Source organism: Bombina bombina, chromosome 11 (genome assembly GCF_027579735.1).
Source record: "Bombina bombina isolate aBomBom1 chromosome 11, aBomBom1.pri, whole genome shotgun sequence".
Taxonomy (NCBI): domain Eukaryota; kingdom Metazoa; phylum Chordata; class Amphibia; order Anura; family Bombinatoridae; genus Bombina; species Bombina bombina.
The window spans coordinates 171015609-171031247 of NC_069509.1; the positions used below are offsets into that span (position 1 = coordinate 171015609).

A 15639-nucleotide genomic window follows, 5' to 3' on the forward strand; every position below is an offset into this window, starting at 1 on the left:
CACTTGCCGAGCTCTTCATTCCATTCCTCGGCCATCAATGGCTCCAGTGTATGGAGGTAATTGGACTCATGGTAGTGGCAATGGACATAGTTCCCTATGCCCGCCTACACCTCAGACCACTGCAACTATGCATGCTCAAACAGTGGAATGGGGATTATGCAGATTTATCTCCTCGACTGCATCTGGACCAAGAAACCAGAGATTCTCTTCTCTGGTGGTTGTCTCAGGACCACCTGTCTCAGGGAATGTGTTTCCGTAGGCCAGAGTGGCTCATAGTAACGACAGATCACAGCCTGCTAGGCTGGGGTGCAGTCTGGAAATCTCTGAAAGCACAGGGCTTATGGTCTCGGGAGGAATCTCTCCTCCCGATAAACATTCTAGAACTGAGAGCGATATTCAATCCGCTTCAGGCGTGGCCTCAGCTAGCTGCTGCCAAATTCATCAGATTTAATTCGGACAACATCACGACTGTAGCCTATATCCTGTAGCCAATCATCAAGGAGGAACACGGAGTTCTCTAGCGATGATGGAGGTAACCAAAATTATCTGATGGGCGGAGGATCACTCTTGCCATCTCTCAGCAATCCATATCCCAGGGGTAGAGAACTGGGAGGCGGATTTCCTAAGTCGTCAAACTTTTCATCCGGGGGAGTGGGAGCTCCATCCGGAGGTATTTGCCCAGCTGACTCAGCTATGGGGCACACCAGAATTGGATCTGATGGCGTCCCGACAGAACGCCAAACTTCCTCGTTACGGGTCCAGGTCCCGGGATCCCCAGGCGGTACTGATAGATGCTCTAGCAGTGCCCTGGTCCTTCAATCTGGCTTATGTATTTCCACCGTTTCCTCTCCTCCCACGTCTGGTTGCCAGAATCAAGCAGAAGAGAGCTTCGGTGATTCTGATAGCGCCTGCGTGGCCACGCAGGACTTGGTATGCAGACCTGGTGAACATGTCATCTTTTGAACCGTGGACTCTGCCAATGAGGCAGGACCTTCTAATCCAAGGTCCGTTCAAGCATCCAAATCTAATTTCTCTGCGTCTGACTGCTTGGACGCTTGAACGCCTGATTCTATCTCTGAGTTTCTCTGAGTCGGCCATTGATACCCTGATTCAGGCTAGAAAGCCTGTTACCAGGAAAATCTATCATAAGATTTGGCGCATATATCTTTGTTGGTGTGAATCCAAGGGTTACTCATGGAGTAAGATTAGGATTCCTAGAATTTTGTCCTTTCTCCAAAAAGGATTGGAGAATTATCAGCTATTTCCTTAAAGGGACAAATATCTGCTCTGTCTATTCTTTTACACAAACGTCTGGCAGATGTTCCAGACGTTCAAGCATTTAGTCAGGCCTTGGTCAGGATCAAGCCTGTATTTAAACCTGTTGCTCCGCCATGGAGCCTAAACTTGGTTCTTAAAGTTCTTCAAGGGGTTCCGTTTTAACCTATGCATTCCATTAAGCTTCTATCTTGGAAAGTTTTGTTTTTAGTAGCTATCTCTTCGGCTCGAAGAGTTTCTGAGTTATCTGATTTACAGTGTGACTCAACTTATCTTATTTTCCATGCAGATAAGGTGGTTTTGCGTACCAAACCTGGGTTTCTTCCAAAGGTTGTTTCTAAAAGGACTATCAATCAGGAGATTGTTGTTCCTTCTCTGTGTCCTAATCTTTGATCAAAGAAGGATCAACTGTTGCACAATCTTGATGTGGTTCGTGCTTTAAAGTTCTACAATCAAGCAACTAACATCTTCATTGTTTGTTGTTTATTCTCGTAAACGGAGAGGTCAAAAGGCTACTGCTACCTTTCTTTCCTTTTGGCTGAAAAGCTTCATCCGTTTGGCTTATGAGACTGCTGGCCAGCAGCCTCCTGAAAGAATAACTGCACATTCTACTAGAGCAGTGGCTTCCACATGGGCTTTTAAAAATGAGGCTTCTGTTGAACAGATTTGTAAGGCGGTGACTTGGTCTTCGCTTCATACTTTTTCCAAATTTTCCAAATTTGATACTTTTGCTTCTTCGGAGTCTATTTTTGGGAGAAAGGTTTTACCAGCAGTGGTGCCTTCCGTTTAAGGTACCTGTCTTGTCCCTCCCTTCATCCATGTCCTAAAGCTTTGGTATTGGTATCCCATAAGTATGGATGAATCCGTGGACTCGATACATCTTACAAGAGAAAATAGAATTTATTCTTACCTGATAAATTTCTGTCTCTTGTGATGTATCGAGTCCATGGCCCACCCTGCCTATTTAAGACAGGTAGTATATTTTTATTTAAAAAACTTCAGTCACCACTGCACCCTATAGTTTCTCCTTTTTCTTCGTAGTCTTTGGTCGAATGACTGGGGGGTGGAGCTAAGGGAGTAGCTATATGGACAGCTCTGCTGTGGGTGCTCTCTCTGCCACTTCCTGTAGGGAAGGAGAATATCCCATAAGTATGGATGAATCCGTGGACTCGATACATCACAAGAGAAAGAAATTTATCAGGTAAGCATAAATTCTGTTTTTACCTCTGTAATTACCTTGAAACTAAGCTTCTGCTGACTGCCTCTGTATCTCAGATCTTTTGACAGACTTGCATTTCGGCAATTAGTGCTGACTCTTAAATAACTTCACGTGCATGAGCACAATGTTATCTATATGAAACACATGAACTAACTCCCTTTAGCTGTAAAAAACTGTCAAATGCAGAAAAGAGGCAGCATTCAAGGGCAAATAAATTAGCATATGAGCCTACCTAGGTTTAGCATTCAACTAAAACTAACAAGAGAACAAAGCAAATATAATGATAAAAGTAAATTAGAAAGTTGTTTAAAATGACATGCTCTATCTGAATCATGAAAGTTTTATTTGGACATTACTATCCCTTTAAGATTGGTTTCCACTTGCCTGAACCTACAGTCTCTATCTTCTTCCCCTCTGTTGCTCTTTGTATGGAAGTTCTGAGTCTTATAATTGCAGCTTCAGATGCAATTGCATTTGCTCGTTTTCACATGAGACCTCTTCAGCTTTGTATGCTTTGTCAATGTTGCAGAGAGATTTTACTCAACTGTCTCAAAATATATTTTTGGATCCCAGTACAAGTCAGCCTCTAACTTGGTGGCTGGATCATCAGTTTATTATTCAGGAGTCTTCTTTTGCTTGTTCTACCTGGACTGTGATCACTACAGATGCAAGTTTCTCAGGTTGGGGAGCTGTTTGACCCCTAATCTCTACATCCAAGGGAATGGTCTATTCGCCAGGATGTGTTTAATCAGATTGTGGATCTTTGGGTCTCCCAGAGATAGATCTGATGGCTACCTTCTCAGGTCCTTTGTGAATTCCGGGGACCTTCATGCAGAGTTTGTGGATGCTCTAGTAGCTCTTTTGCCCTTCCAGCTTGCTTATCTTTTTACTCCTCTGGTAGTTCTACCCAGAGTGATCTCCAAGATAAACTTAGAAATGTCATCAGTAATCCTGATTGCCCCAGCATGGCCTTACATAATTTCAGCTGCCCTCCTTGGCTTCTTCCTCTACATATTGAAACTTTAATTCAGACTTGCAAGCCTGTAACAAGAAAGATTTAGCATAAGGTCTGGAGGGTCTTTATTTCTTGGTGTATGGTTCAGTTTTCCTTGCATTCTTTCAGAATTCCCAGGATTCTGCAGTTTCTACAGTATGGTCTGATTAAGGATCTATCTATCTGCCAGTTCTCTGAAGTAGCAGATTTCTGCCCTTTCAGTCTGGTTTGATAGGAAGATTGCTAATCTTCCTGATATTCATGGTTTTGTTCAGGCTTTGGTTCGTATTAAACCTGTAATCAAGCCAATTTCTCCTCCATAGAATCTTACATTTTTGTTAATGGTGTTGCAGACTCATCCTTTTGAACCTATGCATAAGTTGGATATTAAGCTGCTTTCTTGGAAGGTTTTATTCCTTTCGCCATCTCTTCTGTTAGGAGTTATCTGCTCCTTCTTGTCCTCCTTATCTTATTTTTGATCAGGATAAGGCAGTTTTACGGACTACTGTTGAGGTCTGGCCTTACGTTGTTTCTTCAGAGAATATTAGCAGAGAGATTGTTGTCCCTCCTGTATGTCCTGATCCTAAGAATGCTTCAGAGAGATCTTTGCATAATCTGGATGTTGTTAGAACATTGCAATATTACTTTGATGCTACTGAGGACTTTAGACAAACTTCTAGTTTGCCCATTCACTTTTCTGGTTCTAGAAAAGGACAGAACATTTCTGCTGTTTCTTTGGCTTCTTAGTTGAAACTTTTGATTCAGAAGGCTTACTTGCAGGCCGGTAAGCCTCCACCATAGCAAATAAACTGCTCATTCTACTAGATCAGTTGCCACATCTTGGGCCTTCAAGAATGAGAGTTCAGTAAAAATGATTTGCAAAGCAGCTACTTGGTCTTTGCATACTTTTACAAAATTCTACCATTTTGATGTTTTTTGCTTCTTCTGAGACGTCTATTTTTTGTTGCCTGATTTATTTATTTTTGAAGTGCATGCAAAGAAAATGTTTTTTTTTTTTTTACTTTTTCAGTGAAACAAATATGTTTTTTTAACCCCCCCCCTTTATGTTTTTACTTATGGACTCCGCGGCTTGGGTATTAGTTCTGAGGAGCAATGGATTGTGGACTTTCACCACCTGTATGAAAGAAAATATAATTTATGCTAACCTGATTAAATTAAATTAATTTATTTATGGTGGTGAGAGTCCACATGACCCCACCCTTTGTTTTTGGGTTCAATATTTTGTTTTATCCCTGCTCCTTTTATGGCTCATTCCTTTTTTTTTTACCTCGCTATGCTTGGCTATAGGTTAGACTGAGGTATGTGGGAGGGGTTTTATAGGGTTCTTGAGGTTTTCCTAGTGAAACAGAAGAATAATTCCCAGGAGTAATTGATTGTGGACTCTCACCACCATGAAAGAAATTAATTTATCAGTTAAGCATAAATTATGGGGGGCGATTAAGAATTTTTTTTTTATTATTAAATCTACATTTTAATTTTATATAAGAAGAGTAATTCATTTTAATGAGACAAGGAATATGGGATTACATAGAGGTGTTATATTTTTCACAAGTCGGAAGTAAATTGTTTAGTTCCTTGGGCACACTGTCTCCTGTGATAGACACACACACACACCACTTTGCTTTTAATATATTTGGTGCAATTTGCCAGTTAATATAGAATGTGTGTTTGTTTTTTTCTCCTTGTGTGGAATGGAAGTCTACAGAATCATATTTAATCCTTTATTGAATAGGGTGTAGGTTGCTGAACCAGATACACATTGGGCTAGGGTGAAATAATATTTTTATTGCTATACTACATTTTATTAAAACGATAAGAACACAAAGCGCATCCCAGATTCAAGGTAAAATCATTTATAACTTTATTAGTGCACACAATCTAATGTACTTACAAGAGTTAAAATATTAAAAGCCTTTTTAAAAAAGTCCTGGTATACTTCACAGTTCTTGCTCTACAGGAATCTGCAGGTAGCTTTTAAAAGACATTAGTAGTTCTATTAGATTCAGGATCAATGTCAGTTTTAGCAATATAAGCATATTAAATATATTGCAGTAGGGTGTATAAGGTAGAACATGCTGGGTAGAAATATATCGACTTGAGGACACAACGTTTAACTAAATAGTCATCACTTTGAGGATATGGCAATGAATAGGAGCATAGTGTATAGATGCCTTCAGAACAGGAACAGTAAGGGATCTAGTCATTGACCGCTTAACACACTATAGCTAAAATGGGCGTGATGTGTTTACATAACACGTAATCACCTACGTAACACAAGGGTGGAGCAAGTACGGAGATAGAGTAACACAGCATATGCCAGGGAGTACGTATAACCAGGTAAACCAACATACAGGGTGGCGTGGGGGCAGATAGTGCAACTAATTGTGTAGAAATAAAGGGATTGCTTTGTTACAAGATGGAAAATAGCGGACGTCGGGCAATATGATTATGAATAAAATTATATAATGGAAATTTGCCTGTTAATATGCAGGTGTTTGTATAGAGTACATGAAGAATATATTGTGGACGATTAAAGCATAATGTTATTTGACAAATCGTAACAGCACATGGCTATAGGGCGTGTTTTGTTTACATTCCGGGCACCAGCAGGAAGAGGTGGAGCCGATATGGCTCTATTTAACAAGATCAATGTCTTGAGAAAGTTTGCAGAGGACAAACGAAACGCGTAGACAGGATGGTCTACATATAACTATAAGACTCTGCAAATTATAAGAGGCCTTTAATTTGGTTAATACACTTTTGAAAAAACGTTTCTTTAAAGGTTTCATTATCGATATACACAGAGACACAAGACGAGCAGAGGTTGCTACCTGCTGATTCCTGTGGAACAAGAACTGTGAAGTATACCAGGACTTTTTTAACAAGGCTTTTAATATTTTAACTCTTGTAAGTGCATTGGATTGTGTGCACTAATAAAGTTATAAATGATTTTACCTTGAATCTGGGATGCGCTTTGTGTTCTTATCGTTTTAGTGCATTCAAAACCTGATCACTCCTTTTTGCTCAGTGAATATGGAAGCTGCACACAGGATTCGTCACCAAGGGAAAAATTAATCAATACAGAGGAACTTTGAATTTACTATAAAGTATCTACCATTACTCCCAGAGTCATGAATGTGAGTTAATGAAGTGGTTGTTATCCTATGTAACTGCATGTTTTTTAATATTATAAATACTATTATTATTATTTTTAATATCATTATTACCATTGGTATTGTCTTTTAGGACGTACTAAAGTTTTATCAGTTATTCTGTAGTAGGGGGTGTGTTCATTTATAAACTAGTAATAGTATTATTATTATCTATATAACGTTGTTACCAGTAATATAATTGGAAATTTATACATTAGGATATAAAGTAACAATAGCATAATTTTATAACTGAATACAATGTAATTATTTGCCTGTGTACGTGTCTGTGCGCAGCTTATTGACTTGTTTATGTTGTACTAAATTTTATTGTTACAGATACTTGCTATGTCCTGTCATTTGCAATCATTATGCTGAACACAAGCTTACACAATCCTAATGTAAGAGATAAGCCATCGGTGGAGAGGTTTATATCTATGAATCGTGGTATTAATGAAGGTGGGGATCTCCCAGAAGAATTATTAAGGGTAAGATACTTTATTTTTTTTATTTATTTTTTTTAGTTACTACTTCAGTCGATAAATTTCCAATCTTTTAAAATTCTAAAGGAACACAGGGACTTTATTACAAGGAGAAATTTAAATAATACCTTTTTGTTTTTGCATGTTTTCTATTAAACATACAATATTTCTACAGTCCACAGTGCCTGGACCATTATTTTCAAAGAGAACAAGGTCTCAAATGCTTGTTTCCTTGGTTCAGAACATGTGCAGTGGTGTTCTCCCCAAGAAAAAAATGAGAACACTGGAGCGGGCTGCCATTGAAAATAATGGCTTGAGCACTACAAAACTGGAGGTTTAGAAGTGATGCATTAAACTAACTAAAACGGTAAAGGTCTAGGCCCCCTGCTACATCCCAGATGTAAATGATAGGCCTTGACACACAAGTTTACTTGGACTAAGGATTTTGTGACACAACTCTGCTTTTATTAGTGACCAAGGAAGAAAGTGCAATAAGTTTTGCATAATCGTAGAACACAAAGCAAGTTGTTATACGTTTTTGTGACATTTTGACAAAATTTCATGTAAGTGGGAGTCATTTACGCTATTTTTGTATATTTGTGTGCAGATAGACTGCAACAGGTTGTTTTTTTTTTTTTTTAAATTGACGAGGAAGAAATTTCTATTGAAGAAACAGGAAAGGTAACAATTTCTTTGCTGTGTCTAAAAGAGGATTTATTAAGATGTATCACAAGTTATTATTTGATAAAAGTATTTGCCAGGTCTCTGGCTTTGGCAGTTAGTTTTCAACCCTTAACAGGGGGTACACACACAGAGATAAGAGAGAAGTATGTCCAAAAAAAATGCTTTAATGAAAAGTGTAGTGTAGATTTAATATGAACGTCTCTTTCTACATGGTAAAATACTATTTAGATTTTTTTAAAATAATAGTTTAAAATAAGCTTTCTTTCTTTCATGTAATTAGCAAGAGTCCATGAGCTAGTGACGTATGGGATATACATTCCTACCAGGAGGGGCAAAGTTTCCCAAACCTCAAAATGCCTATAAATACACCCCTCACCACACCCACAATTCAGTTTTACAAACTTTGCCTCCGATGGAGGTGGTGAAGTAAGTTTGTGCTAGATTCTACGTTGATATGCGCTCCGCAGCAAGTTGGAGCCCGGTTTTCCTCTCAGCGTGCAGTGAATGTCAGAGGGATGTGAGGAGAGTATTGCCTATTTGAATGCAGTGATCTCCTTCTAAGGGGTCTATTTCATAGGTTCTCTGTTATCGGTCGTAGAGATTCATCTCTTACCTCCCTTTTCAGATCGACGATATACTCTTATATATACCATTACCTCTGCTGATTCTCGTTTCAGTACTGGTTTGGCTATCTGCTATATGTAGATGAGTGTCCTGGGGTAAGTAAGTCTTATTTTCTGTGACACTCCTAGCTATGGTTGGGCACTTTGTTTATAAAGTTCTAAATATATGTATTCAAACATTTATTTGCCTTGACTCAGAATGTTCAACTTTCCTTATTTTCAGACAGTCAGTTTCATATTTGGGATAATGCATTTTAATTTAACATTTTTTCTTACCTTAAAATTTGACTTTTTCCCTGTGGGCTGTTAGGTTCACGGGGGCTGAAAATGCTTCATTTTATTGCGTCATTCTTGGCGCTGACTTTTTTGGCGCAAAAATTCTATTTCCGTTTCCGGCGTCATACGTGTCGCCGGAAGTTGCGTCATTTTGTGACGTTATTTTGCGCCAAAAATGTCGGCGTTCCGGATGTGGCGTCATTTTTGGCGCCAAAAAGCATTTAGGCGCCAAATAATGTGGGCGTCTTATTTGGCGCGAAAAAATATGGGCGTCACTTTTGTCTCCACATTATTTAAGTCTCATTTTTTATTGCTTCTGGTTGCTAGAAGCTTGTTCTTTGGCATTTTTTCCCATTCCTGAAACTGTCATTTAAGGAATTTGATCAATTTTGCTTTATATATGTTGTTTTTTCTCTTACATATTGCAAGATGTCTCACGTTGCATCTGAGTCAGAAGATACTACAGGAAAATCGCTGTCAAGTGCTGAATCTACCAAAGCTAAGTGTATCTGCTGTAAACTTTTGGTAGCTATTCCTCCAGCTGTTGTTTGTATTGATTGTCATGACAAACTTGTTAAAGCAGATAATATTTCCTTTAGTAAAGTACCATTGCCTGTTGCAGTTCCTTCAACATCTAAGGTGCAGAATGTTCCTGATAATATAAGAGATTTTGTTTCTGAATCCATAAAGAAGGCTATGTCTGTTATTTCTCCTTCTAGTAAACATAAAAAATCTTTTAAAACTTCTCTCCCTACAGATGAATTTTTAACTGAACATCATCATTCTGATTCTGATGATTCCTCTGGTTCAGAGGATTCTGTCTCAGAGGTTGATGCTGATAAATCTTCATATTTATTTAAAATGGAATTTATTCGTTCTTTACTTAAAGAAGTACTAATTGCTTTAGAAATAGAGGATTCTGGTCCTCTTGATACTAATTCTAAACGTTTAGATAAGGTATTTAAAGCTCCTGTGGTTATTCCAGAAGTTTTTCCTGTTCCTAATGCTATTTCTGCAGTAATTTCCAAAGAATGGGATAATTTGGGTAATTCATTTACTCCTTCTAAACGTTTTAAGCAATTATATCCTGTGCCGTCTGACAGATTAGAATTTTGGGACAAGATCCCTAAAGTTGATGGGGCTATTTCTACCCTTGCTAAACGTACTACTATTCCTACGTCAGATGGTACTTCGTTTAAGGATCCTCTAGATAGGAAAATTGAGTCCTTTCTAAGAAAAGCTTATCTGTGTTCAGGTAATCTTCTTAGACCTGCTATATCTTTGGCTGATGTTGCTGCAGCTTCAACTTTTTGGTTGGAAACTTTAGCGCAACAAGTAACACATCGTGATTCTCATGATATTATTATTCTTCTTCAGCATGCTAATAATTTTATCTGTGATGCCATTTTTGATATTATCAGAGTTGATGTCAGGTTTATGTCTCTAGCTATTTTAGCTAGAAGAGCTTTATGGCTTAAAACTTGGAATGCTGATATGGCTTCTAAATCAACTTTACTTTCCATTTCTTTCCAGGGTAACAAATTATTTGGTTCTCAGTTGGATTCCATTATTTCAACTGTTACTGGTGGGAAAGGAACTTTTTTACCACAGGATAAAAAATCTAAAGGTAAAAACAGGGCTAATAATCGTTTTCGTTCCTTTCGTTTCAACAAAGAACAAAAGCCTGATCCTTCATCCTCAGGAGCAGTTTCAGTTTGGAGACCATCTCCAGTCTGGAATAAATCCAAGCCAGCTAGAAAGGCAAAGCCTGCTTCTAAGTCCACATGAAGGTGCGGCCCTCATTCCAGCTCAGCTGGTAGGGGGCAGGTTACGTTTTTTCAAGGAAATTTGGATCAATTCTGTTCACAATCTTTGGATTCAGAGCATTGTTTCAGAAGGGTACAGAATTGGTTTCAAGTTGAGACCTCCTGCAAAGAGATTTTTTCTTTCCCGTGTCCCAGTAAATCCAGTAAAAGCTCAAGCATTTCTGAAATGTGTTTCAGATCTAGAGTTGACTGGAGTAATTATGCCAGTTCCAGTTCCGGAACAGGGGATGGGGTTTTATTCAAATCTCTTCATTGTACCAAAGAAGGAGAATTCTTTCAGACCAGTTCTGGATCTAAAAATATTGAATCGTTATGTAAGGATACCAACGTTCAAGATGGTAACTGTAAGGACTATCTTACCTTTTGTTCAGCAAGGGAATTATATGTCCACGATAGATTTACAGGATGCATATCTGCATATTCCGATTCATCCAGATCATTATCAGTTCCTGAGATTCTCGTTTCTGGACAAGCATTACCAATTTGTGGCTCTGCCGTTTGGCCTAGCTACAGCTCCAAGAATTTTTACAAAGGTTCTCGGTGCCCTGCTGTCTGTAATCAGAGAACAGGGTATTGTGGTATTTCCTTATTTGGACGATATCTTGGTACTTGCTCAGTCTTTACATTTAGCAGAATCTCATACGAATCGACTTGTGTTGTTTCTTCAAGATCATGGTTGGAGGATCAATTTACCAAAAAGTTCTTTGATTCCTCAGACAAGGGTAACCTTTCTGGGTTTCCAGATGGATTCAGTGTCCATGACTCTGTCTTTAACAGACAAGAGACGTCTAAAGTTGATTACAGCTTGTCGAAACCTTCAGTCACAATCATTCCCTTCGGTAGCCTTATGCATGGAAATTCTAGGTCTTATGACTGCTGCATCGGACGCGATCCCCTTTGCTCGTTTTCACATGCGACCTCTTCAGCTCTGTATGCTGAAGCAATGGTGCAAGGATTACACGAAGATATCTCAATTAATATCTTTAAAACCGATTGTTCGACACTCTCTAACATGGTGGACAGATCACCATCGTTTAATTCAGGGGGCTTCTTTTGTGCTTCCGACCTGGACTGTAATTTCAACAGATGCAAGTCTCACAGGTTGGGGAGCTGTGTGGGGATCTCTGACGGCACAAGGAGTTTGGGAATCTCAGGAGGTGAGATTACCGATCAATATTTTGGAACTCCGTGCAATTTTCAGAGCTCTTCAGTTTTGGCCTCTTCTGAAGAGAGAATCGTTCATTTGTTTTCAGACAGACAATGTCACAACTGTGGCATACATCAATCATCAAGGAGGGACTCACAGTCCTCTGGCTATGAAAGAAGTATCTCGAATTTTGGTTTGGGCGGAATCCAGCTCCTGTCTAATCTCTGCGGTTCATATCCCAGGTGTAGACAATTGGGAAGCGGATTATCTCAGTCGCCAAACGTTGCATCCGGGCGAATGGTCTCTTCACCCAGAGGTTTTTCTTCAGATTGTTCAAATGTGGGAACTTCCAGAAATAGATCTGATGGCATCCCATCTAAACAAGAAACTTCCCAGGTATCTGTCCAGATCCCGGGATCCTCAGGCGGAGGCAGTGGATGCATTATCACTTCCTTGGAAGTATCATCCTGCCTATATCTTTCCGCCTCTAGTTCTTCTTCCAAGAGTAATCTCCAAGATTCTGAAGGAATGCTCGTTTGTTCTGCTGGTAGCTCCGGCATGGCCTCACAGGTTTTGGTATGCGGATCTTGTCCGGATGGCCTCTTGCCAACCGTGGACTCTTCCGTTAAGACCAGACCTTCTGTCACAAGGCCCTTTTTTCCATCAGGATCTGAAATCCTTAAATTTAAAGGTATGGAGATTGAACGCTTGATTCTTGGTCAAAGAGGTTTCTCTGACTCTGTGATTAATACTATGTTACAGGCTCGTAAATCTGTATCTCGAGAGATATATTATAGAGTCTGGAAGACTTATATTTCTTGGTGTCTTTCTCATCATTTTTCCTGGCATTCTTTTAGAATACCGAGAATTTTACAGTTCCTTCAGGATGGTTTAGATAAGGGTTTGTCCGCAAGTTCTTTGAAAGGACAAATCTCTGCTCTTTCTGTTCTTTTTCACAGAAAGATTGCTATTATTCCTGATATTCATTGTTTTGTACTAGCGTTGGTTCGTATAAAACCTGTCATTAAGTCAATTTCTCCTCCTTGGAGTTTGAATTTGGTTCTGGGAGCTCTTCAAGCTCCTCCGTTTGAACCTATGCATTCATTGGACATTAAATTACTTTCTTGGAAAGTTTTGTTCCTTTTGGCCATCTCTTCTGCCAGAAGAGTTTCTGAATTATCTGCTCTTTCTTGTGAGTCTCCTTTTCTGATTTTTCATCAGGATAAGGCGGTGTTGCGAACTTCTTTTGAATTTTTACCTAAAGTTGTGAATTCCAACAACATTAGTAGAGAAATTGTGGTTCCTTCATTATGTCCTAATCCTAAGAATTCTAAGGAGAAATCGTTGCATTCTTTGGATGTTGTTAGAGCTTTGAAATATTATGTTGAAGCTACGAAATCTTTTCGTAAGACTTCTAGTCTATTTGTTATCTTTTCCGGTTCTAGAAAAGGCCAGAAAGCTTCTGCCATTTCTTTGGCATCTTGGTTGAAATCTTTAATTCATCTTGCCTATGTTGAGTCGGGTAAAACTCCGCCTCAGAGAATTACAGCTCATTCTACTAGGTCAGTTTCTACTTCCTGGGCGTTTAGGAATGAAGCTTCGGTTGACCAGATCTGCAAAGCAGCAACTTGGTCCTCTTTGCATACTTTTACTAAATTCTACCATTTTGATGTATTTTCTTCTTCTGAAGCAGTTTTTGGTAGAAAAGTACTTCAGGCAGCGGTTTCAGTTTGAATCTTCTGCTTATGTTTTTCGTTAAACTTTATTTTGGGTGTGGATTATTTTCAGCAGGAATTGGCTGTCTTTATTTTATCCCTCCCTCTCTAGTGACTCTTGTGTGGAAAGATCCACATCTTGGGTAGTCATTATCCCATACGTCACTAGCTCATGGACTCTTGCTAATTACATGAAAGAAAACATAATTTATGTAAGAACTTACCTGATAAATTCATTTCTTTCATATTAGCAAGAGTCCATGAGGCCCGCCCTTTTTTTGTGGTGGTTATGATTTTGTATAAAGCACAATTATTCCAATTCCTTATTTTATATGCTTTCGCACTTTTTTATCACCCCACTTCTTGGCTATTCGTTAAACTGAATTGTGGGTGTGGTGAGGGGTGTATTTATAGGCATTTTGAGGTTTGGGAAACTTTGCCCCTCCTGGTAGGAATGTATATCCCATACGTCACTAGCTCATGGACTCTTGCTAATATGAAAGAAATGAATTTATCAGGTAAGTTCTTACATAAATTATGTTTTTTGTGTATCTTTCTTCCATAACTCTACAAATTTCATCTTGAAAAACTTTATTGCATCCTATAACATATCAAAGCAAATTGCTATTCGATGTCTTGGTATATTTTTAATTTAACTCATGTACTTTTCTCCTTCAGAAAGAAATTGTATTAGTGAATTAAAATGACCTGATTTAGTAATGAAAGCTGATTATATATTTTAATAAACAGATATAGTATTTATTCTATCACAATTTGATTGGTTGATTATAATTGGTTAGTTTTCTGTAAAAAAAAATCCCTGATGATGTAGAAGCTTCGCACACATACTATTTTTTTATTTTTGTTTTTTTCTTTAAGTGATATGATACTTACCTTTCCTTAGTACGTAAGATATTTGTTAAAGTGCTGCCTAATTATTTTTGTTTTTCCTAAAACCTGTTTAATCTATCTCAGTTTTTTATATCTTAATCCAAACTGGTAATGAAATGTTTTCTCATTTGATCTGATAGCTTTTATGGCCATTAAAAATATGTTTTAAAAATTAAAAAGTGTTGCTTAATCTTAGCTAATCATTATCCCATGTAACATATTGCAGATGGAACACCTGCTAATCTTTACTTCTTTAGTACCTTATACCATTAGTGAAATCCATAGGAGATGGGCTGCTTGCAGGAGAGAATATAATTGTTGTGTCCTCCTTAATACACGATAAAAAGTGGTAAAGACTTCCATATGATATACTTTATTTTAATATAATCTGTATGTACTGACCATTAGGCCTTTTACAAATATCTATTATTTAAATTTGCATTAGAGATTTGAAGCCACATTAAAGGGACAGTCTACACCAGAATTTTTATTGTTTTAAAAGATAGATAATCCCTTTATTACCCATTTCCCAGTTTTGCATAACTAACACAGTTATAATAATATACTTTTAACCTCTGTGATTATCTTGTATCTAAGCCTCTGTAAACTGCCCCTTTTTTCAGTTCTTTTGACAGACTTGCAGTCTAGCCAATCAGTGCCTGCTCCCAGATAACTTCTCGTGCATGAGCACAGTGTTATCTATATGAAATACGTGAACTAACACCCTCTAGTGGGGAAAAACTGTTAAAATGCAATCTGAAAGAGGTGGGCTTCAAGGTCTAAGAAATTAGCATATGAACCTCCTAGGTTAAGCTTTCAACTAAGAATACCAAGAGAACAAAGCAAAATTGGTGATAAAAGTAAATTGGAAAATTGTTTAAAAATACCAGCTCTATCTGAATCATGAAAGTTTATTTTGGCCTAGACTGTCCCTTTAAGAAAGTGAATTAATGAACAAATTATGAATATAAACTCAATAATGAATCATTTTAATTCCACATTTCTACATTAATTTCTACAGATACAGAACAATTAATATTTTTATTTATATTTTCTCTTATCAAACATGTATTTAAATGCACATTATCAAAATTAATTTAAAAATAATATCCAAATATATTTAAAAAGATGATAAATACTTATATTAATCAAATATATGACTTATTTAATTTTATCTCTAAACCTTACACTACTATAATACAATAATGTACATAACCCCCAAATACTGAATTAAATAGACATTAGTGGTTAATGAAAAAAACATTGACAAATAATCTATGTACTAATTCTCCCACTATGTTGAGAAAAAAAAATTCTACAAAGAAAAAACCCCTGAA

General features: G+C 37.8%; 1 protein-coding gene across 1 annotated transcript in view; it reads left to right on the forward strand.

Annotated features, from left to right (window-relative positions):
• Positions 1 to 15639, forward strand: part of CYTH3 (cytohesin 3) — a 336872-nt gene that overhangs the window by 199909 nt on the left and 121324 nt on the right. Inside the window, exon 8 of the mRNA XM_053694552.1 lies at positions 6998 to 7146. Coding sequence (XP_053550527.1) covers positions 6998 to 7146 — 149 coding nt within the window. The remainder of the gene's footprint in view (positions 1 to 6997; positions 7147 to 15639) is intronic.